This window comes from Arachis stenosperma, chromosome 5 (genome assembly GCF_014773155.1).
Source record: "Arachis stenosperma cultivar V10309 chromosome 5, arast.V10309.gnm1.PFL2, whole genome shotgun sequence".
Classification (NCBI taxonomy): domain Eukaryota; kingdom Viridiplantae; phylum Streptophyta; class Magnoliopsida; order Fabales; family Fabaceae; genus Arachis; species Arachis stenosperma.
The window spans coordinates 37,361,516-37,387,701 of record NC_080381.1 but is presented as its reverse complement, the minus strand read 5'-3'; the positions used below and the strand labels follow the sequence as shown (position 1 = coordinate 37,387,701).

The window sequence follows — 26,186 nt, the reverse complement described above, 5'->3', positions numbered from 1 at the left end:
AAATCAGCAATTCAAAATACCTCAGCCTTTGAGCTATCCTTCTTAATCCGGCAAACAGTGTTTTCAGTAAGCTCAACAGGAATATTGAACATAGAATGTGCTGTCTTACCACCCGGTAACAACAGAGAAGCAATACCACTAGAAGCAACATTAATAACAATCTTTTTCTCAGATCGTAATCTAGCTGACAAAACTCTGTATAAAAAAGTTTTTCCAGTGCCACCAAACCCATACACAAAAAAGAATCCATGTCTCTTATTCAAAACACAATCAATAACTTTATCGTAGACCACCCTCTGTTCCTCATTTAACTTTAATATATTTGCATCATGCTCCCGAGACAAAGAAACAGTATCATACTGTAACTCACGTAGTAGCATCAAATTGCTAAATTGAGAGACTAAAGAGTTATCAGGAACCGGCATACCAGCATAATTTCTCAATGATTTTCCATTACTCTGCAATAGTTTCTCAATCTCCAACAAACCAAACATTTGTAACTCATCCTGACTCATAGTTAGATCTACGTTTAACAACAATTAATAAATATTAACACGATAATATAACTTATCTACTATGTGCATGCGTGTGTGCCCACTTGTCATGTAATAAATTCACGATAATCAAAAAATTGTACCAGGGTATTGTAGCTCATGTCTTCTGCGATAAAGAATATCATCAGACAAATAAGCCCAAGTTTGCTCCCAAACTGATAGAAGTCTTCCCATGGAACCAGATAGCAGCAAGATCACAAAAAGCCTCCTTAACTGTGCAGCTGACGCTAACTCGGCGACTTTCTTAATAGCAGAAACATAATCGTTATCATCTATCAAGAAACCCATGGCAGAACATGCCTCTTGAAATGTATCATAAGTAACACCATTCACAGTTCTTATACTTCGAAAACTGGTACAACCTCTCTGCACATTCAAAAGCATCCGCATGTAGAAAAGTTCACCGGATGAGGGATGAGCAAAACTCAGTCTTCCAATAGAGAATCCCCTCTGTCTTGGTTTCCATTCCCTGCTCTTCAAACAGTATACAAATTTACCTGGATATTCAACATATGTTAGAGACCGCCCCTCCGTGAACCGCCTGTTGGCCATCATCCAACCCGTAAACATCGTAAGCAAATCTCTGTTGCGCAAATAAACATGAGTAGTGCTATCAGCATCATCGAATACAACATGTTGCTGGTTTGGCAAGTGAAAAGTCAACCTCTGTACCGACGGCCATCTTTGATGAATATCGTAAGCAAAAATTCTCCACATGGATTCAGAAGGTGACAAATAACGACAATCATAATACTGTTTGATCTCATCAACCACCTGAGAAGATTCACCAACATCATATCTTTCTCCAACAGTTGCAGTCACCCGATCCGGACCCTTATTAACATACTTAAAAAGATACTTAATGACATTTGACTTGTTACAAAACTCAAGATTTATGTGAGCTTGATATTTCATTAACAACAGTGGATTATATGGCACAATAAATCTGTTGTCAATATCGACATCATTGATTTTCACCGTCACACCCATATTACGACGTCTATATATTGGATACCCATCTTCATCAAAATGGTCAACGAATCTTTTTGGATAAAATTTTGAGCACTTACCATCTTTCATGCAAGGAGAACTCGGTCTAAGTGCACCACAGGGACCATGGATCATGTACTTGGTGACGACATTATAAAGAGATGGAAATTTCTGTGGATTGGGTAGCTCGGCACAAATGAATTCATCAACAATTTCAACACTTTGTAAGTTGCTTTCTCCATTAAGCCAGAGTAACATGTGTGCATGAGGTAGACCTCTTTTTTGGAACTCAATAGTATACATACCTAAAAAATAAAAAAAAACATACTAAAGAACCAAACAACTGCATGTCCGACAACAACAAACAGAAATTGAAATGCTTAGCGAGAAAAGAACATACCTGCATTAAGTGGACCAAAAAATACACCTTCCTTGAGATCGCTAAGGAGGCACTTCAACTTGGCATGAAAAACATGACAAGAGATATCAGGACGATCAGCGATGGGAATTCGCTCTCGCTCTGTGAACCGCTGGAATTCAGGCCAATTTGGATTACATGTAATAGTGAGGAATAAATCTGGATAGCCAAAATGTTTACAAATTGCCATCGCATCTTGACAACGGTTAAACATATAACGTCTACCACCAGTAAAGGAGGAAGGTAAAATAATTCGTGTCCCAATTGAAGAAGCCTCATCATCACCACGACGCATAGCCTCCTCTATTCCTTGAAGAACTTCTCCTCTAATTGTACTTTGCTTCATTCTAATCTCATACAACCTTTGGGACTCAATCATCGTGAAACAATCAACAACAAATTGTTGAAACAACCGCCTACACTTGTGAATAATTCCATCTTCATGCTCCCTAATCTGCAGATGAAAACATATGAATTCCCTGAGAGAAACTCTCGTTCTCCTTCCAGGAACATATCCAGACTGTTGACCTCGATAACCAATGTTCAACTGATAACCATCCTCACCATATGGAAACAACAGAGGATACTGTAAGGGCCAATACAGAGCATGAGTTTCATATATACATTGCAACCGACCAGCAGTAGATCGAACAATAATGTCACGACCATGGTCCGACGAATCAAAATCGCCAACAATTAAAGCAGCAACTTCATCGCAAGAGGGAGCACTGTACATTCTTCGATCAACGTTCCGTTGCGAATACAACTTCAATGAGAAAATCTTAGATGGATGACACTGATAGAATTCTTTAACTCTTCGAAATGACTGTGCTATGACATTATGAGTATCGATCATTTGCAACAACTCAGTTATCAATTCTTTATCTATCTCAGATATTTGCCTAAAAGAAATATATATTAACCACAAAAAATATATTTAAAAACCACATAAAATACAATTGTAAGATATTTTGATATATAATTATTAGTAAAAAATGACTAATAGCACATTATAAATAAAACACAGTATAACTATGAAGTCACATCTATAAACCTGTTCTCCAATACAAATAACAGTAAAACATCAGTAAAATACAACAGAAAGACTAAACAACAATGTTTCAAACACACATACCCAAAGATTCGCTGCCTATGCATTATCTCATGCTGAGTGTCGTATATGTATAATTGCGCAAATTTAGGCTTCTCACCAGCATTTGGGAGCAAACTTCCAATCCGATGATAATTTTGACCACTTATTATAAACTGCGGTGGATCCCTTCCATCATTCACTGAATCCAATACCTTACCGCCAAGAGACGTGAAGGCAAACATACTGTTATAAGATCGAATATTCTTTTGGAAATACAAACTCTTGCTATCATCTCCATTGATCAAATTATATAACAGATCCGGGAGCCTTTGGAGATAAGGTAACTGAATTTTTCCCTTTGAGCAACAAATAGTAAAAATAGGATGATTAACTGTAGAATCTCTTTCAACACGTTCTAATAACCAGAAACACGCGCCACAAATTGAACATTCATAGTTAGGGTCACCAACATCAAGGCAGCCTGGTAAACATAAAACCGAGAAAAATATACCCAACAATAATAGAATTTCATCTGAATTACATGACACAAAATACACTCAACACAAAATGAATAAACTATTAGTATAAAGATATAATATAAAATAAATAGTTTACTCATTTGAGTGTTGTGAGAAAAACACGTCAGAAAATATTATTTACATTTTACACTAATTGAATAATATCTCATGACATAATCACAATCGAATGTTTTAGAACTAAATAAATAAAGTTTCTATTTTACTATTCTTGATTAATATATGATTTAAGAAAGAGAATGTACCTTGTATCTCACTTTGCAAGAACAGAGGATGATCAATAACAGAACCAACTTGACTGAATGAATTTACGGAAGGATCATATATTTCTGATTGGTCTATATCATCCATTTTGATTTAGAATAAGACAAACTTACGTAAAGATAAATTCGACAACCAAATATAAACAAAAATAAATCATGAAAAAAGAAATCAATTAATTATCTAATAATGAACATGGAATGTGAACAGCACAAATATAATAAAATACGAAAATCAATAAAAATAAAAGATTCATTTATGAACTAAGTAAATATAAATAAAACTAAATGCATATTCAAAATGAGTTTCACTTTTAACAACATTAGAATACACTTTGTTTTATTATTTTAATCACTGATACTAACTACGAACATTAAAATTAAATAATCTAAATTACTGATTATGACGTAAAAAGATAGCAGCAAGAACCGGACCAGAGCTTCTGATTCATTCGGAAAACCGATAAATAAATCGAACCGACAGTTCGGCCAATACGACTTTAAATTTCGACCTGTTCGTCACAAATCGCACGAAACCAACCAAAAGTGGCGCCGGTTCGATGCAATACATGAACAGGCTGAAATAATCTTTTATTTCATTCTTAAGAAAAGGGGATTTTCGATGATATGCAAAAACATATTTTAACTTATATATGTTAATAACTTGGGTTTCGGATAATTTAAAAAAAACATATGCTTGTGACAATGACGATACGTCACAAAATTTATGGGAATTCGTATTCCTAAGATCATAAGATCTTTTGAGAAGCGAAATAAAGTAAATTATACTTTTATTTGTTTGATCAGTTCTTTCCACATTTTCTTCATTATTGTAAATGGACTTTTTTTTTGTTTTTGATTCAAGAAAAAGTTGTACATCAATGCTACAAATCAAAATGATACACAGAAAGATATTTAGGTATACCCTCTCCATGAGAGTATTTAAAAAAGAATGCTTCGAATTGTCATCTAATAGAGGATTTTGTGACTTTTATCGAAATTGGGTGAGTGTTCAGTCTATCGTTGTTCAAGATCGATAAGAATGCTTTCTTTCTCCCATGCATTTCGGGATCAACCAACCGGCAATTTCCGACAAACAAGTCTTTCTTCAGTAAAGCGGATCACTATGTTCATGAGAGAGTATGACAATAAACCAATTTTATGATTGGATCATCGGTTGCTGTAAAAAAAGAAAAAAAAATGATGAAGTACCAGCGAAAGTCGAAGGGGATAAAAAAATGGATGAAGGAGTGGATATTAAGATCGAGCTACCAGTAGGGGAAGAGCCTACCGGCGGTACTTCTGGGGGTGCAGGGGATTCCACGCAAAAGAATGGTAATGAGGGTAAGGATAATAAGGGCGGTAAGGATGATCAGGACGCTCACAACAAATGCAAATCTTGGATCCTTCAACATCATTTAAATATCAAAATCCAATATTCATGAACAAACTGTGCTCACAACAAATGCAAGTCTTGGATCCTTCAACAGCATTTAAATATCAAATCCAATATTCAAAAATCCTTCAAATGGGTATTGAACCCATGTCTCATTGCTAGGCAAGCATAAGGAACACCACGAAACTATTGTGTTTAGTTATAAATCTACATGCTGATTATTCTATATATTATATACATACACAAGTAAATTATTTTATTTTTATTTTACTTAACTTTAGTTTTATACTCAACTTTCTTAATTCTTTATAATTTATAGAATTATTAAAATAAGTATCAAATATTTTAATATTTACATTTACATATTAAAATTTAGTAAAGATATCAACACGAATTTTTTTTAGAATATTGGGTTAATAAGTCTTCGAAGATTTTGCTGTATGAAAAATTAGTAAGAACATCCTAGTATGACACTAAATTTCACATGATAAATAAATTAATGGAGAGAGGTAATATATTCATGGTTCACTATCTTGAAGGACCAAATTAATATTTATCTTTTGATTCAAGGCCTAATTAATCTGAAGGCGAAAAATATAAGGATGGACCTAATAGTCACTTTATTTAATTTTTGACTACTTTATATCTTTTACTGACGTACATCCGGTTCTATCGGTTCAAGATTTTATTATTCTTCAAGACAAAAATAAACACTAATTAAACAATTTAATAACCTCTAGTCCTTGTGGAAGTTTGAAAGAATTATATAAAATAAACCTATCTATTGATCTAAACGATTAAATAAAGAATTTTATAATCGCAGTAATTATGTTTAAAAAGAGACAAAGTAGAGAAGTATAAACACATGTTTAATTATAAATTTTATACGTTACTAATAATTAAGCTAACCCTTTTAGGTGTAACAGCATAAAAAAACAATAATAAATGACTTAAAAACATTTGCTATTAGACATAAATCAAAGAAACTTAAAATATAATTTAACGGAAAAAAATCAGACAGGGATCAAATAGTTAAAGATATTATTATACCTGACAAAATAAAACTTGAACTCTGATTAACATTCTGGGTCACCTCAAATAAATTTTCTAAAACATAAGAAGAAATAGAAACATTGAAAACATATAAAATAAACAGATAGATTATTATAAACACAAAGATTAAGTACAAAAACATAAAGAGAACAATAAAAATTACCCATATAATCATTCAAATTGAGGGCAGGCATCGAGGAATCAAGCACCTCTAAAGCATTACAAAACGAAAAAAAATTATAAACACTTACATAGATATAAAATCACTAAAAATTGGAGTAGAAAAGACAAAAAATATCATGAAAGTCAATTCAGTACTAACCTCTTGCATTTCGACGTTGACTTTGCGTTCGCTTTCTTTTTAAAGAATTTCACCTATATTCTCTAGCACGAATAGAGTTATGAGACATCTGTGTTACTCGTACTAAAGAAAACAAGAGGTTGAAACATAAAAGCCAAGAACTACGCCTGATTCAGTCCCAAAAACACATGCACATCATTAAATTCCTATTAAGTTACTATAAGCAACAATTGGAAAAAAAAGGAAGGGGAGAGGGAAAGGAATGGCTGGCAGCAAAAGTTGTCAAAGACACCAACAAAGAAGTCATAAACATTCACACCTCTGATAACGCATAAAATAAAAGAAATAGAGTATTACAATGAACAGCAATAACTAACCAACATAAAAAGATAAAGTTATACAACAATAAAGAGATACAAATATGAACTGCTACATTTCATTAAAACATTGTTTGATAATGATATAGACCATTACATATGCCTATCACCCCTATGATAAGGAGTATTCCAAAATATGACCACATATCCTAGTATGTAACATAAAGAGGGTACAACATTGAAAATGTGTCCAATCCCTAGCAGAGTCACTATTACAAAAAAAGGAGTTGAGAATAGACCAACTTGGCACATTACTCGAGCCAACACAAAAGGAAAACCCCTATATCTGACAGTCCTATTTGTTGGACACAATCCAAAAAAGTGAAATCAAAAAATAACATCCAGCCAGCATCATTACATGTCAACCTATTTGCAATCACAAGCCTTCCTAAATACTTATAAATATATAATACATAAAACACCTACACCTAGACACAGCAGCTCAATTCCATAGCTTCAATCAAACTCCATTAACCTTGGCAACCTTCAACCCACGCCCATCTACATCAACAGCAGCCTCTTCAAATTTTGGATTCAAATTCCTCTTACCCTTGCAGGTCACAACATGATTCTCATGAATAAGCTTCTTTCCATATTGCGAAGATTCATCAACAACATGGGACAACACCTCCTATGACAAAGAAATAAAAAAAAAGCCATTAAAGTGACTCAAGAATACAAAATACAGTTAGGAACACCACAGATAGGAATAAGAAGAAAAATTATTATCCATGAGTACCTGAGTTTCTTTTTCCGCTGAGCTAAGCAATATATCGAGTTCAGCAGAAAGATCATCACTAACAGTAATATTGCTGGGTGTTTTCTCTTCTTTTCCATGTTCACCATCATTTAAGGCAACAAACTCACTCACTCCAGAAACAGCAGCCTATTTTCCAGCTAAAAAATCTATAAGAATCGGGAATTTACACAAAATCCCAGGACACTCACCAGCATCTTTCTCACTTTTCATAAAAGTATCAGAAAACTCCTTCTTAATACCAACATCCCCTTTTCCATAAGGAACAGATTTGTGTAAATCATCCTCCTATTCATATGCCATAAGAGTTTAAAAAGACATAAGAGTAGAACAGAAATTCACCACAGTAAGATACATAAATAAAAAATAAAAAATTAAGCATGAATTAATAGGATCTAAAAATATTTGTATGTATATCTGATGAGCGGATATTTTATACGCTTTTTGGGGATAATTTCATGTAGATTTTAGTATGTTTTAATTAGTTTTTAGTTAAATATTATTAGTTTTTAGGCAAAAATCATATTTCTGGACTTTACTATGAGTGTGTGTATTTTTCTGTAATTTCAGGTATTTTCTGGCTGAAATTGAGGGAGCTGAGCAAAAATCTGACTTAGGCTGAAAAAGGACTGCTGATGCTGTTGGATCCTGACCTCCCTGCACTCGAAATGGATTTTTTGGAGCTACAGGAGTCCAATTGACGCGCTCTCAACGGCGTTGGAAAGTAGACATCCAGGGCTTTCCAGCAATATATAATAGTCCATACTTTGCACAAGGATAGACGACGTAACTTGGCATTGAACGCCAAGTTCATGCTGCTGTCTGGAGTTAAACGCTAGAAAAACGTCATGATCCGGAGTTGAACGCCCAAAACACGTCATAACCTGGAGTTTAACGCCAAGAAAGGCCTCTACTCGTGGATAGCTTTGATCTCAGCCCCAGCACACACCAGTGGGCCCCAGAAGTGGATTTCTGCACCAATTATCTTAGTTTATTCATTTTCTGTAAACCTAGGTTACTAGTTTACTATTTAAACAACTTTTACAGACATTTCTTGTACCTCATGACATTTTCAGATCTGAATTACATACTTTTTGACGGCATGAGTCTCTAAACTCCATTGTTGGGGGTGAGGAGCTCTGCAGCGTCTCGATGATTTAATACAATTCCTTTGTTTTCCATTCAAACACGCTTGTTCTTATCTAAGATGTTTATTCGCGCTTAATTGTGAAGAAGGTGATGATCCGTGACACTCATCACCTTCCTCAATCCATGAACGTGTGCCTGACAACCACCTCCGTTCTACATCAGATTGAATGAATATCTCTTAGATTCCTTAATCAGAATCTTCGTGGTATAAGCCGGATTGATGGCGGCATTCATGAGAATCCGGAAAGTCTAAACCTTGTCTGTGGTATTCCGAGTAGGATTCCGGGATTGAATGACTGTGACGTGCTTCAAACTCCTGAGGGCTGGGCGTTAGAGACAGACGCAAAAGAATCAATGGATTCTATTCCAACCTGATTGAGAACCGACAGATGATTAGCCGTGCTGTGACAGAGCATAGGAACGTTTTCACTGAGAGGATGGGAAGTAGCCATTGACAACGGTGACACCCTACATAGAGCTTGCCATGGAAGGAGCCTTGCGTGTGTTGAAGGATTTCAAGGAAGAGTTGAAGTCAAAGGACAAAGCATCTCCAAAACTCCAACATGTTTCTCATTACTGCACAACAAGTAACACTGTTATTCTCTTTTATTTTTATAATCAAATCTGGTAATTTCACTTTTAATCCTATTGGCTTCCTGACTAAGACTAATAAAATAAACATTGATTGCTTCAAGCCAATAATCTCCGTGGGATCGACCCTTACTCACGTAAGATATTACTTGGACGACCCAGTGCACTTGCTGGTTAGTTGTGCGAATCACAAATTCGTGCACCAAGTTTTTGGCGCCGTTGCCGGGGATTGTTGAGTTTGAACAATTGAAGGCTTATTTTATTTCTTAGATTAGGAATAATTTATTTTTGTTGTTATAGAGTCATTAAATTTTGATAGGATAGTTCTTTTCAAAAATTTCTTTTCAAAAATATTATTTTTCTTAATTAATTGTTAATTTTTCGTGAGTTTAGTGTCTTATTCTAAGTTTGGTGTTAATTGCATATTATATATTTTCTTTAAAATTTTCATGTTAGTGTTCTTGGTTCTTCCTTGATATTCAAGTTGTTCTTGTTTATTTTTCTTGTTTGATCTCAAGTTTTTCTTGTTTTGTGTTTTTTTCTTGTTTTTCTTGTGTTTTTTCAAAACATTAACTTTTAAAAATTATACTTTTATCCATAAAAATAACACATCTTTAAAATATATTATATTTTTAGCTCAGTTGGTTATAGCGGGGATTTATGTTCTTAACAATTGGGCACTTTCTTTTTAAAAATCCTTTTTCAAAAATAATTTTTCTTGATTTAATCTTGTGCCAAACTTTAAGTTTGGTGTTTTCTTGTTAATTTTTCTTTAATTTTCGAAAACTTGTCTTGATTTTCTAAAAATTTTAAGTTTGGTGTTCTTTCTTGTGTTCTTGGTGTTCTTGTGAATCTTCAAAGTGTTCTTGAGTTTTTCTTGTGTCTTGATCTTAAAATTTTTAAGTTTGGTGTTCCTTGGTGTTTTCCCTCCAAAAATTTTCGAAAATAAGGAGCATTAGATCTAAAAATTTTAAGTCTTGTGTCTTTTGTGTGTTTTTCTCTTTCATCATAAAATTCAAAATTCAAAAAAAAAATTTATATTTTCTAACTAATTTTGAACTTCTTTTTTCGAAAATTTTATATAAAAATTCAAATTTCAATTTCAAAATATTTCCAATTTCTTTTATTTATTTCGTTTTTTTTTATTTATTTTATTTTATAAAAATTAATTCAAAAAAAAAATAAAATAAAATAAAAAAATCAACATATAAATTATCCCTTGTATTCCATCATGGAAGCAAGTAGGAATGAACAGTCCAAGAGGACTCTGGGGTCCTATGCTAACCCCACTACTGCTTCATATGGGAGTAGTATCTGTATACCTTCCATTGGAGTTAGTAGCTTTGAGCTGAATCCTCAGCTCATTATCATGGTGCAGCAAAACTGCCAGTATTCTGGTCTTCCACATGAAGAACCTACAGAGTTTCTGGCACAATTTTTGCAAATTGCTGACACAGTACATGATAAGGAAGTGGATCAGGATGTCTACAGATTATTACTGTTTCCATTTGCTGTAAGAGATCAAGCTAAGAGGTGGTTAAATAACCAGCCTAAGAACAGCATAAAAACATGGAAACAGCTGTCAGAAAAATTCCTGAATCACTATTTCCCTCCCAAACGGATGACACAGCTAAGGCTAAACATCCAAGGCTTCAAACAAGGAGATAATGAATCCCTTTATGATGCCTGGGAGAGATACAGAGAGATGCTCAGAAAATGCCCCTCTGAAATGTTTTCAGAATGGGTGCAATTAGACATCTTCTACTATGGGCTTACAGAAAAAGCTCAGATTTCTCTAGACCACTCAGCTGGTGGATCTATACACATGAGAAAAACAATTGAAGAAGCTCAAGAGCTTATTGATACAGTTGCCAGAAATCAGCATCTGTACCTAAGCAGTGAATCCTCTAGGAAAGAAGAAGCTAAAACAGTAACTGCTGAACTCAGTCCGGTGGATCAGGCTAATGAATTCAATCAGCAATTAGATTTTCTAACTCAGCAGCTAGCCGAATTCAAGGAAATATTACAGGAAACAAGAATGGCTAACAGGAACATGGAAGTACAATTAAAGCAGACAGAAAAGCAACTGTCAAAACAAATAACAGAAGAATGCCAAGCAGTTCAATTAAGAAGTAGGAAAACATTAAATACCTCACTTCAAAGCAGCAGGAAACCAAGAAATGAACAAGTGGATACTCAAAATCCCTCTGAGGACATTCAGAGCCCAGAGAGGAATAAAGCTGGCGCTGAACGCCCAGACCATGCTAATTCCTGGCGTTCAACGCCAGAAACAAGCATAAATCCGGCGTTGAACGCCCAGAGAGAGCATGGTTCTGGCGTTCAAACGCCAGTAACAAAGGGGGAGATAGCGTCTAATGCCACTCCAGCTCCCACCTCTGGCATTCAAATGCCAGTGGGGGATCAGTCACCTACGAGTGCTGATGATAATCCTTCTAAAAAGGCTTCCCAACCCACTTCTGTAGGTAATAAACCTGCAGCAACTAAGGTTGAGGAATACATAGCCAAAATGCCTTATCCTCAAAAACTCCGCCAAGCGGAACAGGATAAGCAATTTGCCCGCTTTGCAGACTATCTCAGGACTCTTGAAATAAAGATTCCGTTTGCAGAAGCACTTGAACAAATACCTTCTTATGCTAAGTTCATGAAAGAGATCTTAAGTCATAAGAAGGATTGGAGGGAAACTGAGAAAGTTTACCTCACTGAAGAATGCAGTGCAGTCATTCTGAAAAGCTTACCTGAGAAGCTTAAAGATCCTGGGAGCTTTATGATACCATGCACATTAGAGGATACTTGTACCAAGCAAGCTTTATGTGATCTTGGGGCAAGTATCAACCTAATACCTGCATCTACTATCAGAAAGCTTGGTTTAACTGAAGAAATCAAACCAACCAGGATATGTCTCCAACTTGCTGATGGCTCCATTAAATACCCATCAGGCGTGATTGAAGACATGATTGTCAAGATTGGGCCATTTGCCTTTCCTACTGACTTTGTGGTGCTAGAAATGGAGGAGCATAAGAGTGCAACTCTCATTCTAGGAAGACCTTTCCTAGCAACTGGCCGAACCCTCATTGATGTCCAAAAAGGGGAAGTAACCTTGAGAGTCAATGAGGAGGAATTTAAGTTGAATGTTGTCAAAGCCATGCAACATCCAGACACCTCAAATGACTGCATGAGTGTTGACATTATTGATTCTCTGGTAAGAGAGGTCAATATGGCTGAGAGTCTCGAATCAGAGCTAGAGGACATCTTTAAAGATGTTCAGCCTGATTTGGAGGGATCAGAGAAGATAATAGAACCTCTGAAAATCCCTCAGGAAGAGGAGAAACCTCCTAAACCCGAGCTCAAACCATTACCACCATCCCTGAAATATGCATTTCTGGGAGAAGGTGATACCTTTCCTGTAATTATAAGCTCTACCTTAGAGCCACAGGAAAAGGAAGCACTAATTCAAGTGCTAAGGACACACAAGACAGCTCTTGGGTGGTCCATCAGTGATCTTAAGGGCATTAGCCCAGCCAGATGCATGCACAAGATCTTGCTGGAGGATGACGCCAAGCCAGTGGTTCAACCACAAAGGCGGCTGAATCCAGCTATGAAAGAAGTGGTGCAAAAGGAGGTCACTAAATTACTAGAGGCTGGGATTATTTATCCTATTTCTGACAGCCCCTGGGTAAGCCCTGTCCAAGTTGTCCCTAAGAAGGGAGGCATGACAGTGGTTCATAATGAAAAAAATGAACTGGTTCCTACAAGAACAGTTACAGGGTGGCGTATGTGTATTGATTATAGAAGACTCAATACAGCCACCAGAAAGGATCATTTTCCTTTACCATTCATAGACCAGATGCTAGAAAGACTAGTAGGTCATGAATACTACTGCTTCCTGGATGGATATTCAGGTTATAATCAAATTGCAGTAGACCCCCAGGATCAGGAGAAAACGGCGTTCACATGCCCATCTGGAGTATTTGCATACAGAAGGATGCCATTTGGCCTGTGCAATGCACCTGTAACCTTTCAGAGGTGCATGCTCTCAATTTTCTCTGATATGGTGGAAAAATTTCTGGAAGTCTTCATGGATGACTTTTCAGTGTTTGGGGACTCATTCAGCTCCTGCCTTAACCATTTAGCACTTGTTCTAAAGAGATGCCAAGAGACTAACCTGGTTTTAAACTGGGAGAAGTGTCACTTTATGGTGACTGAAGGAATTGTCCTTGGGCACAAAATCTCGAACAAGGGGATAGAGGTGGATCAAGCTAAGGTAGAGGTAATTGAAAAATTACCACCACCCACCAATGTTAAGGCAATCAGAAGCTTTCTGGGGCATGCAGGATTCTATAGGAGGTTCATAAAGGATTTTTCAAAAATCGCCAAACCTCTAAGCAACCTGCTAGCTGCTGACACGCCATTTATCTTTGATAAAGAGTGTCTGCAGGCATTTGAGACCCTGAAAGCTAAATTGGTCTCAGCACCAATTATCTCTGCACCAAACTGGGCATTGCCATTTGAATTAATGTGTGATGCCAGTGACCATGCCATTGGTGCAGTGTTGGGACAAAGGCATGACAAGCTTCTGCACGTCATTTACTATGCCAGCCGTGTTTTAAATGATGCACAGAAGAATTACACAACCACAGAAAAAGAGCTACTTGCAGTGGTTTACGCCATTGACAAATTCAGATCCTATTTAGTAGGATCAAAAGTGATTGTGTATACAGATCATGCTGCTCTTAAATATCTACTCACAAAGCAGGATTCAAAACCCAGACTTATAAGATGGGTGCTGCTTCTGCAGGAGTTTGATATAGAAATAAGAGACAGAAAAGGAACAGAGAATCAAGTAGCAGATCACCTGTCCCGAATAGAACCAATGGAAGGGGCGTCCCTCCCTCTCACTGAGATCTCTGAAACCTTTCCAGATGAGCAACTCTTTGCCATCCAAGAAGTGCCATGGTTTGCAGACATTGCAAACTACAAGGCAGTGAGATTTATACCCAAAGAGTACAGTAGACAGCAATCAAAGAAGCTGATCACAGATGCAAAGTATTATCTTTGGGATGAGCCGTATCTCTTTAAGAGATGTGCAGACGAAGTAATCCGTAGATGTGTGCCTAAAGAAGAAGCACAGAAGATCCTTTGGCATTGCCATGGATCACAGTATGGAGGACATTTTGGAAGTGAGCGAACAGCCACAAGAGTCCTCCAAAGTGGCTTCTACTGGCCTACTCTCTATAAAGATTCCCGAGTGTTTGTACTTAATTGTGACAGTTGCCAAAGATCTGGCAATCTACCTCACAGTTACGCCATGCCTCAGCAAGGGATCTTGGAGATTGAGTTGTTTGATGTATGGGGTATTGACTTCATGGGACCCTTCCCACCATCATACTCAAACACTTATATTCTAGTGGCAGTGGATTATGTATCCAAATGGGTGGAGGCTATTGCAACACCCACCAATGACACTAAAACAGTGTTAAAATTCCTCCAGAAACACATCTTCAGCAGATTTGGTATCCCTAGAGTGTTAATTAGTGATGGGGGCACTCATTTCTGCAATAAACAGCTTTATGCTGCTCTGGTTCGTTATGGAGTTAGCCACAGGATAGCTACTCCATATCATCCACAAACTAATGGGCAAGCTGAAGTCTCAAATAGAGAACTCAAAAGAATCCTGGAACGGACTGTAATTAACCGTAGAAGGGATTGGGCAAGAAGCTTGGATGATGCTCTGTGGGCATACAGAACAGCATTCAAGACCCCTATAGGGACCTCTCCATACCAGCTTGTGTATGGAAAGGCTTGTCACTTGCCAGTGGAACTGGAACACAAAGCCTATTGGGCAACCAGATCCCTAAACCTTGATGCCAAGTTAGCCGGAGAAAAATGATTGCTCCAGTTAAATGAGCTAGAGGAATTTAGACTCAATGCTTTCGAAAATGCAAAGATTTACAAAGAGAAAGCGAAAAGATGGCATGATAAGAAATTGTCATCCAGAGTCTTTGAGCCGGGGCAGAAAGTTCTGTTATTTAATTCTAGGCTCAAATTATTCCCCGGGAAATTAAAATCCCGGTGGAGAGGTCCATATGTCATTACAAACGTATCACCATATGGATACATAGAGCTTCAGGATAATGACTCTAACAAAAAGTTCATTGTTAATGGACAAAGAGTCAAACATTATCTTGAAGGCAATTTTGAGCAAGAATGCTCAAAACTGAGGCTTGATTAAAACTCAGTAATAGTCCAGCTAATGACATTAAAGAAGCGCTTGCTGGGAGGCAACCCAGCCAATCACAAAATTTAATTTTATTCGTATTAATTAGTTAATTGATTTTTACAGGTATATGTCAAGGTATCTTCAAGGTAAAATAGCAATTGGTTGGATTCACTGAGTTATAAGGGAAATTGGAAGCTCACTGGCGTGAAAAAGCCAGTAAGAAACATTTTGGGCGTTGAACGCCCAAAAGAAGCACCCACTGGGCGTTCAACGCCAGTAAGGGTAGCCTTCTGGGCGTTAAACGCTAGAAAGGAGCATCTTCTGGGCGTTAAACGCCAGAAAGAAGCACCTTCTGGGCGTTTAACGCCAGATTGACAGCATCCTGGGCGTTTAGAAAAACGCCCAGTAACAAAGGACTTCCTGGCGTTCAACGCCAGAAAGATGCATCAACTGGGCGTTGAACGCCCAGGAGAAGCAACATTTGGGCGTTAAACGCCCAAACCATGCAGCAGTTGGGCGTTTAACGCCAGGATGGTGGGGAGGAGGTAAAATTCGTTTTCTTCACAATTTTTCTAATTTTTTATGTTTCAATTCATGATTTCTTGCATAAACATGTTTCAAAATATCATCCTTCAATTCCAAAAATTTTAATCCTAATTTCTAAAAACCCTAATTTCTAAAATCCCTTTCTCAAAAATATCAAATGTATCTTAATTTATAAACACAAATCTTTTTCCAATCCAAATCTTTTTCAAATCTTTTTCAACTCATCATATCTTTTGGATTTCGAAATTGCCTCTCCCTCTATTCCTCTTCTATCCTTTATTTTGCTTGAGGACAAGCAAACCTCTAAGTTTGGTGTGATTTGCCATGATCACTGAGCTAAAACTCATCAAGATCATGGCACCTAAGGGAACAGGAAGAGCAAGGATGTGAACTTAAGGGAGCTAAAGCGTCAGAAATTAATTCTTGAAGGCACCCCACAGACTAGATGAACATCCACTTCCCAAAATACAGGTTGTTAAGTTCTAATTCTAGCTTTAACTCTGTGATAGTATTATTATAGGATTTTACCTTAGAAGTTATATATAGTAGTAGTAATTAGTATATCTATTTTGATTTTATTTCCAATTAAGCTATAATTTATTTTTCTCATCATCATCAGGCATGAATAAAGTAGTAGATTTTTTAGAATAAAGAAGTAATCTATATTTTTCGAGTTCTTAATAATAAAAATTATAATTAATTACATGTGGTGGCAATACTTTTTGTTTTCTGAATGAATGCTTGAACAGTGCATAATTTTTATCTTGAATTTTATGAATATTGGCTCCTGAAAGAATGAGGAACACGAAAAATATTATTGATGATCTGAAAAATCATGAAATTGATTCTTGAAGCAAGAAAAAGCAGTGAAAAAGAAAGCTTGCAAAAAAAAAAAAAAAGAAGGAGCAGTAGAAAAAGCCAATAGCCCTTAAAACCAAAAGGCAAGGGTAAAAAGGATCCAAGGCTTTGAGCATTGATGGATAGGAGGGCCCAAGGAAATAAATCCAGGCCTAAGCGGCTAAATCAAGCTGTCCCTAACCATGTGCTTGTGGCATGCAGGTCCAAGTGAAAAACTTGAGACTGAGTGGTTAAAGTCGTGATCCAAAGCAAAAGAGTGTGCTTAAGAACTCTGGACACCTCTAATTGGGGACTCTAGCAAAGCTGAGTCACAATCTGAAAGGTTCACCCAATTATGTGTCTGTGGCATTTATGTATCCGGTGGTAATACTGGAAAACAAATGCTTAGGGCCACGGCCAAGACTCATAAAGTAGCTGTGTTCAAGAATCAACATACTAAACTAGGAGAATCAATAATACTATCTGAATTCTGAGTTCCTATGGATGCCAATCATTCTGAATTTCAAAGGATAAAGGGAGATGCCAAAACTGTTCAGAAACAAAAAGCTACAAGCCCCGCTCATCTGAATAAGAATCTGAGCTCCATTTAAAACTCTTAGATATTATTACTTCTTAAATTCTTTCATCCTATTTTTTATCTAGTTGCTTGGGGACAAGCAACAGTTTAAGTTTGGTGTTGTGATGAGCGGATATTTTATACGCTTTTTGGGGATAATTTCATGTAGATTTTAGTATGTTTTAATTAGTTTTTAGTTAAATATTATTAGTTTTTAGGCAAAATCATATTCTGGACTTTACTATGAGTGTGTGTATTTTTCTGTAATTTCAGGTATTTTCTGGCTGAAATTGAGGGAGCTGAGCAAAAATCTGACTTAGGCTGAAAAAGGACTGCTGATGCTGTTGGATCCTGACCTCCCTGCACTCGAAATGGATTTTCTGGAGCTACAGGAGTCCAATTGACGCGCTCTCAACGGCGTTGGAAAGTAGACATCCAGGGCTTTCCAGCAATATATAATAGTCCATACTTTGCGCAAGGATAGACGACGTAACTTGGCGTTGAACGCCAAGTTCATGCTGCTGTCTGGAGTTAAACGCCAGAAAAACGTCATGATCCGGAGTTGAACGCCCAAAACACGTCATAACCTGGAGTTTAACGCCAAGAAAGGCCTCTACTCGTGGATAGCTTTGATCTCAGCCCCAGCACACACCAAGTGGGCCCCAGAAGTGGATTTCTGCACCAATTATCTTAGTTTATTCATTTTCTGTAAACCTAGGTTACTAGTTTACTATTTAAACAACTTTTACAGACATTTCTTGTACCTCATGACATTTTTAGATCTGAATTACATACTTTTTGACGGCATGAGTCTCTAAACTCCATTGTTGGGGGTGAGGAGCTCTGCAGCGTCTCGATGATTTAATACAATTCCTTTGTTTTCCATTCAAACACGCTTGTTCTTATCTAAGATGTTTATTCGCGCTTAATTGTGAAGAAGGTGATGATCCGTGACACTCATCACCTTCCTCAATCCATGAACGTGTGCCTGACAACCACCTCCGTTCTACATCAGATTGAGTGAATATCTCTTAGATTCCTTAATCAGAATCTTCGTGGTATAAGCCGGATTGATGGCGGCATTCATGAGAATCCGGAAAGTCTAAACCTTGTCTGTGGTATTCCGAGTAGGATTCCGGGATTGAATGACTGTGACGTGCTTCAAACTCCTGAGGGCTGGGCGTTAGAGACAGACGCAAAAGAATCAATGGATTCTATTCCAACCTGATTGAGAACCGACAGATGATTAGCCGTGCTGTGACAGAGCATAGGAACGTTTTCACTGAGAGGATGGGAAGTAGCCATTGACAACGGTGACACCCTACATAGAGCTTGCCATGGAAGGAGCCTTGCGTGTGTTGAAGGATTTCAAGGAAGAGTTGAAGTCAAAGGACAAAGCATCTCCAAAACTCCAACATGTTTCTCATTACTGCACAACAAGTAACACTGTTATTCTCTTTTATTTTTATAATCAAATCTGGTAATTTCACTTTTAATCCTATTGGCTTCCTGACTAAGACTAATAAAATAAACATTGATTGCTTCAAGCCAATAATCTCCGTGGGATCGACCCTTACTCACGTAAGGTATTACTTGGACGACCCAGTGCACTTGCTGGTTAGTTGTGCGAATCACAAATTCGTGCACCAATATCTAACCTTTTTTGGAGTAGACTCGTCATCAGCGTCATAATCGGGAAGTTCAAACATCGCAATAATAGTGGAATCATCACAAATTCTTCTAACTCGGAAAGTCCCATAAAATGTATCATGTGGGACACCTTTGGTATCAACCTTGAGCAGCAACTTCTTTCCAATGAGCACTTGAAATATGGGAGGATAAGTATCCCCACATATAAGCTGTTTTGACAGTAAAACATAAGAAATATAGAGTTTGAATAATAAATATGCCAAACCATAAACTGAACAACACATAAAAGAGAACTAAAAACATACACTTGCATCTCTTTGAACCTCAGTAAACAAGTCAGCACATGACTTCTTAAGCAAATAAGATGCCTCACGATCAAACAGAAGGAAAATACCCTCCCCAGTATTATCTTCAACTGTTATTTTAATTTTAAATCTGCATAGAGAAAAAAATAAAAAAGTACACCATCATTCAGCTAAATAGAATCAGGAAACCTTATTTTTATAAACAACCCAATCTACAATATAAGAAAACATTTTCTACAAATTTTCTAACCTTGGAGTCACATTAGTTATGTGCTTCAAACAAAAATCACAGTAATATGCACCATTTTGAGGATAGATACCCTTTCCACATACACAAGCAGAATACCATCAACCTCCATCCTCAACAATACCTTGAATTACACCAAAGATGATAAAAGAACCCTCCTATCCAATGGGCATTTCAAAGTTAATTAACAGCATGAATGAAAAAACAGATCTGGAAATTCTTCTTTGATTTTCTTTTTCGGCTCATTTGTGTATAAAAGAAACAGAAACACAACTAACTCAAAAGAAAACAACCTGATTGTTATCTTGAAGCTCTTCAATAGTGCATTTTCTGGTTAAACGCATGAAATCATCTTCCAATGAGAGAACTTTACCCTCATTTGCAATAAACAGCGGATGGGTACCATTGACACCTTGCTCAATCATACTAAAAAAAAATAAATGCAAATACTTGTACTTGTTACTCCAGATAGCTTGTAAATAAAGAATACAATAAACATCAACTAAATAAAGCATCCTAACCTCTGCCTGAACACAACAACTTCAGGAATATCAGGATTAAATAACATTTGAGTAGCATACATCACATTTTGAAGACCTACTTGACCTGCACAACAACAAAGAAAGAGTCTAGCAAACTTTATTGGAGACAATACCTCTAGCAGACATGAGATGTACAAGAAAAAAAATACCCCTAAAGAACTTGACTTTTGCAAGCTGAATCACCACAACAGGCTGCTCCACATAGCCAGAAGCAAGAAAATGATTCACTTGATTAACATAATCCCCAAACAATGCACATCGCACTGTAAGACTGAAACTCAAAAGATAACAAAGAATAAAATAGAAAATAAGCAAAAGAGATCATTAAAAGATAAAGAGAAAGCAGCAGAAAATAACTCAATGAACATACTCTTTCGAAGTTAATTCCAATGCAATCATTTTCACAATTTTCCCCTCTTTTGCATATTCTTTCTCTTCTCCGACTGAAGTTAAAAAACCAATGACATCTATTCCAAATAAACACAATCTATTAACTATTCAAATGACTTGTTCAAAAAACTTCAATAACAGAAAAGCAAGAAGTTATACACACCAACTAAGAAATCATAATCTTGGGTCATGTTCAACAGCTCAGAAAAAGGAAACATGTTGAAACAAGTCTTAGGGATTACATCTTCATCAACAGCTACAACAGTGGTTCGGTGAAGGAAAACCAACTTGAATTCATGAGAAGTTGCTCTATAACTACCATGATTTGACACAACAGTAAAATATGCCATTCTATAAACTTGTCCTTCAACTATATGATCCCTAAATCTATTAAGCAGTGGTTTCTTGACTGTAGCTTGTATTTTTTCACACTAGAAATGGAACAAAAGAACAAAATCAGAATAATCAAACACATAATGTAAAGTTGAAAACTTAAAAAAACAACAAGTAAGACCATATTTAAAAGAGAAGCTAATAGGGGCTAACATGCTCATCAAGGAGAATCATCTCCATTGAGTTAGGAACCTCATGGTTACCAAAAGAGGGTACAACCCAAAGCCTTAGAACCCTAACTTTCAGCCTCCAAGCCTCTCTAGGAGGATGCATCTTAGAAATCATATCAAATGGAGGAGGCATTGCAATAAAAAGAAAGGGGATAAAATGAGTTGATGAAATAGATCAAAATGTAAACAGTAAATTTCTGAGATAAATAAATATAACTTAGGAGGGAATACAACACAGCAAAATGTTTGTGCATTCAATGTGCTTCACCCACATTCCTTTTATAGAAAAAATTGAGGACACAATCTCACATTTTTGAATTCAAATTCAGGAGGGAAATGGAGGGTAATTGAGTTGAATCACCATATTTTTCATTTAATGAGTAAGAAGCAATGATTCATTTCATATCAATCACATCACAACTCACCAAACAGATGGGATAGAAAGCACAAACCTTTATAAAAATTCCCACATTCTCATCTCCATTCAATGGCACATACACAACTAATCATAGGAGCAAAAGCTGAAACAACACAAAAGCAAGAAAAATAATTGATAATTTCGAGATATAAAAAGATAGGGACCAGAAATTGATATATCACACCACAACTACTATACTGCAGCTACATGTCATTAGGCCATAGCAAATGCAGTCAGCAACTACACCAAACAATGATTCTAGTGATGGAAATCAGAGTTGGTAAATGTGTTAGGTAGGGATACAATTGAAACAGCAGATAAATGGGAACAAAAGTATAGACAAACATGAACAGAAACATGTCAATCACATCAACATTCATGAAATAGATGATAATGAAAGCTGATACATTCATCATGATACCCAAATTTCTAATTTCCAATAAAGAATATATAGCACAACCTTATTATGTGTGGAGAACACTTTTTCATGGGAAGACCAGCGGCTGGATAGTTTTTTCTTTGGCTAGAGACATGTGCTAGTTAGACAAATAATAGCATGAACACAATTTACTCAACCAAGGACATTTTTTTCTCAACAAACGCGTTAACCTGAGGCCAAGCAGCTGTGTCTTCATCTAACAACTGAAGAATAAAACAGAATTAAAACAACCAAGAGATAAATCTAATCCAATTCAGTTGAACCTGAAAAAAAAAACAAATAAACAAAAGGTTACACATCATTTTTTGTGAATCACATTAACCACTCATGAATAGATTAGATACAATGAGGAAAAAGCTATGAAACAATTCATATCAATCACATCAGTAATCACCAAATAGGTTTGATAGAAAGTCCATACCTTCATAGGCATTCCAACATTCTCATCTCCATTCAATAGCATAGAGACAACTAATCATAGAACCAAAACCGGAACCAACACAAAAACAGGAAAAACAAATGAAACTTTGAAGAAATCAAGAAATAGGGACCAGAAATTGTGAGCTAGAATATATTGGTTAGGTCAGGAGAAAGACCCCATTTCTTTTCAAGAGGTGAAATAGCAAATAATTTTTACATAAACAATTTAAAAAAAATGAGAATCAAATTGAGTTGAATAACCAAATCTTTCATTCAATGAGGAAAAAGCTATATATAAATTCATAAAAATCATATCACAAGTAAGAAAATAGGGTTGATACAAACCCCATACTTTCATACGCATTCTGACATGATCATCTCCATTCAATAGCATATAGACAACTAATGATAACACCAAAAGCTGAACCAAGAGAAAAAACAGGAAAAAGAAGTGAACTTTTCAAGAAAAAAAGAATAGGGACCAAAAATTAAGATTTCACACCACTACTACTACAATGCAGCTACATGTCATTCGAGAAAAGGGAAGGCAGTCACCAACTACCCCAAATAATGATTCTAGCCCTGCCAATGAAAGTTAGTAAATGTCCTGGGTAGCAATAAATTGGAGAAAAGAGATAAATGGAGACAAAAGTATACACAAACATTAATATAAAAGCTGTCAATCACATCAACATCCACGAAAAGGATGAGACTGAAAGCTCATACCTTGATAATGATTCCAAAACTTTAAATTTCCAAGAATATATAGCACAACCTTATAAAATATGGAAAACACATTTTCATGGGAAAATCAATTTATATCAATCATATCACTACTCACCAAATAGGTTTGATAGAAAGCCCATACCTTCATAGGCATTCTCACATGGTCATCTCCATTGAACAGCATATAGACAACTAATCAGGGATAAAAAACCTAAGCAACACAAAAGCAAGAAAAACAAGTGAAACTTTAAAGAAATCAAGAAATAGCGACCAGAAATTGAGATATGACACAATACCTACTACAGTGCACCTAGAAATCATAAGAACATAACGAAGGCAGTAATCAACTATCCCAAAAAATGATTCTACTGATAACAATTAGAGTTGCTATAAATTGATAAGGTAAGGAAAAACTCAAACCAGCAGATGACTGGGGAAAAAAATTATACACAAAGATAAGTACAAATCTGTCAATGACATCAACATTCATGGTAGAGATGAGATTGAAACCTCATATGCTGATAATAACTCCAAAATTTCGAATTTCCAATGAATAATACAGAGCACAACCTCATTATGTATCCAGACCACATTTTCATGCGAATATAACATCAAACATAGATAAGGGGACATGTTTAAGAACACAGATAATAGTATAAAAAGTCTAGGGATTTGTTGAATATAAACAAAGTAAAGAATTAAAAATATATTCATGAAAAAAAAACAAAAATACATGCAACAAACAATTGAGCAGATAACAAATGCAGATCTGATAATGAGTTAAAACTGAAACTTAACAGCAACTACAAAAAATTCTAAGCAAGAACATGAACCGACCAAAAAATTGAATAACCAAATCTTTCATTTAATGAGAAAAAAGCCATGAATCAATTCATATCAATGACATCACCACTAACCAAATAGGTTAGATAGAAAGTCCATACCTTGATAGCCATTCCTACATTCTCATCTCCATCCAATGGCACATAGACAACTAATGATAGTAGCAAAAGCTGAACCACCACAAAAACAGGAAAAAGAAGTAAACTTTTGGAGAAATTAAAAAATAGGGACCAAATATAACATTTCACACCACAACTACTACAATGAAGCTACATGTCATTCGAGAAAAGGGAAGGCAGTCACCAACTACCCCAAATAATGATTCTAATGCTGGCAATGAGAGTTAGTAAATGTATTAGGTAGCAATAAATTGGAGACAACAGATAAATAGAAGCAAAAGTAATCCTATGAGATAAACCTGAACCAACAGAAAAAAAAGGAAGAACAAGTGAAGCTCTCAAGAAATCAAGCAATACACACCAGAAATTGAGATATGAGACCATACCTACTACAGTGCAGCTACACCTCATAAGATCATAGGGAAGACAGTAATCAACTACCCCAAACAATGATTCTACTCATCACAATCAAAGTTGGTAAATGTGTTAGGTAAGGATACATTCAAAACAGCAGATGAGTGGGAAAAAAATTTAGATATAAATAAAAAAAATTCTCAAAATTACATCAACACTCATGAAAGGGATGAGATTCAAACCTCAGACCTTGTTACAGATGCCCAAATCTCGGATTCCCAATAAAGAATATACAGAACAACCTTATTATGTATCCAAACCACACTTTTATGTGAACATTACATCAAACATGGAGAACAGAACATGTTTCTCAAAACAGAAAACAGTTAAAAAACTCAAGCGACTTGTGGAATGTAATAAAAGTAATAAATCATAAATATATTCATGAAAAAACACAAATACAAAACAATTCAACGTACGAAAGGGAGATCTGATAATGAGTTCAAATTGAGGGTAACAGCAACACCCAAAAAAATATAACCAACAAACATGACCCACAAAGAAAACAAGTAACATACAGAATTTGCAAATTACAATTTCAGGAACCCTAGACAATACATGTGGATTAAAAATCGAACAGATACCCAAATCGATGACAATTTGCAAGATTAGGAATTTCACAAACCCTAGAAAAGAAATTATCGATTAACCATAGAACAGATAAAAAAATGATCAGAATTTGCACAATCAGGGATTTCAGGAACCGTACACAAAAATCTAGTTCAATCGTCGAACCGATGACAAAATTCATCACAAATATCGACAGAATCAAGGAAAAGAAAAAGGACCAACAGTATAATAGGTTTCCATGAACCTGATTGATTGATCTGAGATCTTCAATCTTACCGGGAATTTGGGAAATCAGTAACCCAGATGAACGGCGACGAACAAACTTCCAGGAGAACACAGCTCGTAGACAAAGTTTCGTACCGCAGACGAAACGAAATTTGAAGAAGAAAGCAAAGCTGCTAGGGTTCAACGAAATCATTACCTATTCAAGCAGATCCATGAAAAGGGATGGTTGGCTCAGTGATTCGGTGAAAAGGAAGCGACTTTGCGTGAGAGAGAAGTTGAAAGGGATGGCTGACGACTACTGACACAGGAGCACATGCATCCGTGAACGCGAGGAGCCAGATGGATCAGGTGCCACCGTGGAAGAGAGGCGCCACCTGGGAGTGGAACCGGCGTGGAGTGCGGAGAGCTCTCCAGCTCGGAGATGAAACCACGGCTAACTAGTGTATAATGATTTATTTTATATTACTTCATACATGGTAATTAATTCAAACGTGAAACGTTCTATAACATATTAAAATTTTTTTGGTAAGATAATTTTTTAATCATACATGATTTCATTATTACCATGTTTTGGTATGGCATTTTAATTTATGAAAGTTTTTAAAAAGGAAGGTAGATCATATCACTCTTGGCTTATTCATG

At 36.1% G+C, this 26,186-nt stretch overlaps 2 protein-coding genes across 2 annotated transcripts; both read right to left on the bottom strand.

Annotated features, from left to right (window-relative positions):
* Nucleotides 1-11: 11 nt before the first annotated feature.
* Nucleotides 12-3,942, bottom strand: LOC130980707 (uncharacterized). The gene is made up of 5 exons (XM_057904359.1): nt 3,837-3,942; nt 3,098-3,536; nt 1,945-2,864; nt 638-1,849; nt 12-523 (listed from the first exon to the last, which is right to left on the bottom strand). The coding sequence occupies exons 1-5, from the start codon at nt 3,940-3,942 to the stop codon at nt 12-14; spliced, it is 3,189 nt and encodes a 1,062-aa protein (XP_057760342.1).
* A 3,496-nt stretch (nt 3,943-7,438) lies between these two features.
* LOC130980706 (uncharacterized) lies at nt 7,439-25,737 on the bottom strand. The gene is made up of 15 exons (XM_057904358.1): nt 25,596-25,737; nt 25,284-25,375; nt 24,318-24,386; nt 22,398-22,430; nt 20,971-21,238; nt 20,788-20,884; nt 20,567-20,688; nt 20,397-20,481; nt 20,169-20,301; nt 19,879-19,949; nt 19,629-19,758; nt 19,332-19,532; nt 7,927-8,023; nt 7,718-7,806; nt 7,439-7,609 (listed from the first exon to the last, which is right to left on the bottom strand). The coding sequence occupies exons 1-15, from the start codon at nt 25,735-25,737 to the stop codon at nt 7,439-7,441; spliced, it is 1,800 nt and encodes a 599-aa protein (XP_057760341.1).
* Between the last annotated feature and the right edge of the window lie 449 nt (nt 25,738-26,186).

What these genes read in the sequence shown, in the direction of transcription:
- LOC130980707 (XM_057904359.1), bottom strand. Translation starts at nt 3,942, where the DNA reads ATGGATGATATAGACCAATCAGAAATATATGATCCTTCCGTAAATTCA. An exon ending in CTTGCAAAGTGAGATACAAG is followed by an intron (nt 3,537 to 3,836) that starts GTACATTCTCTT and finishes TATGTTTACCAG; the next exon opens with GCTGCCTTGATGTTGGTGAC. An exon ending in ACATGAGCTACAATACCCTG is followed by an intron (nt 524 to 637) that starts GTACAATTTTTT and finishes TGTTAAACGTAG; the next exon opens with ATCTAACTATGAGTCAGGAT.
- LOC130980706 (XM_057904358.1), bottom strand. Translation starts at nt 25,737, where the DNA reads ATGATTTCGTTGAACCCTAGCAGCTTTGCTTTCTTCTTCAAATTTCGT. An exon ending in AGATTATGATTTCTTAGTTG is followed by an intron (nt 20,885 to 20,970) that starts GTGTGTATAACT and finishes TATTTGGAATAG; the next exon opens with ATGTCATTGGTTTTTTAACT. An exon ending in AAAAGTCAAGTTCTTTAGGG is followed by an intron (nt 20,482 to 20,566) that starts GTATTTTTTTTC and finishes GTTGTTGTGCAG; the next exon opens with GTCAAGTAGGTCTTCAAAAT.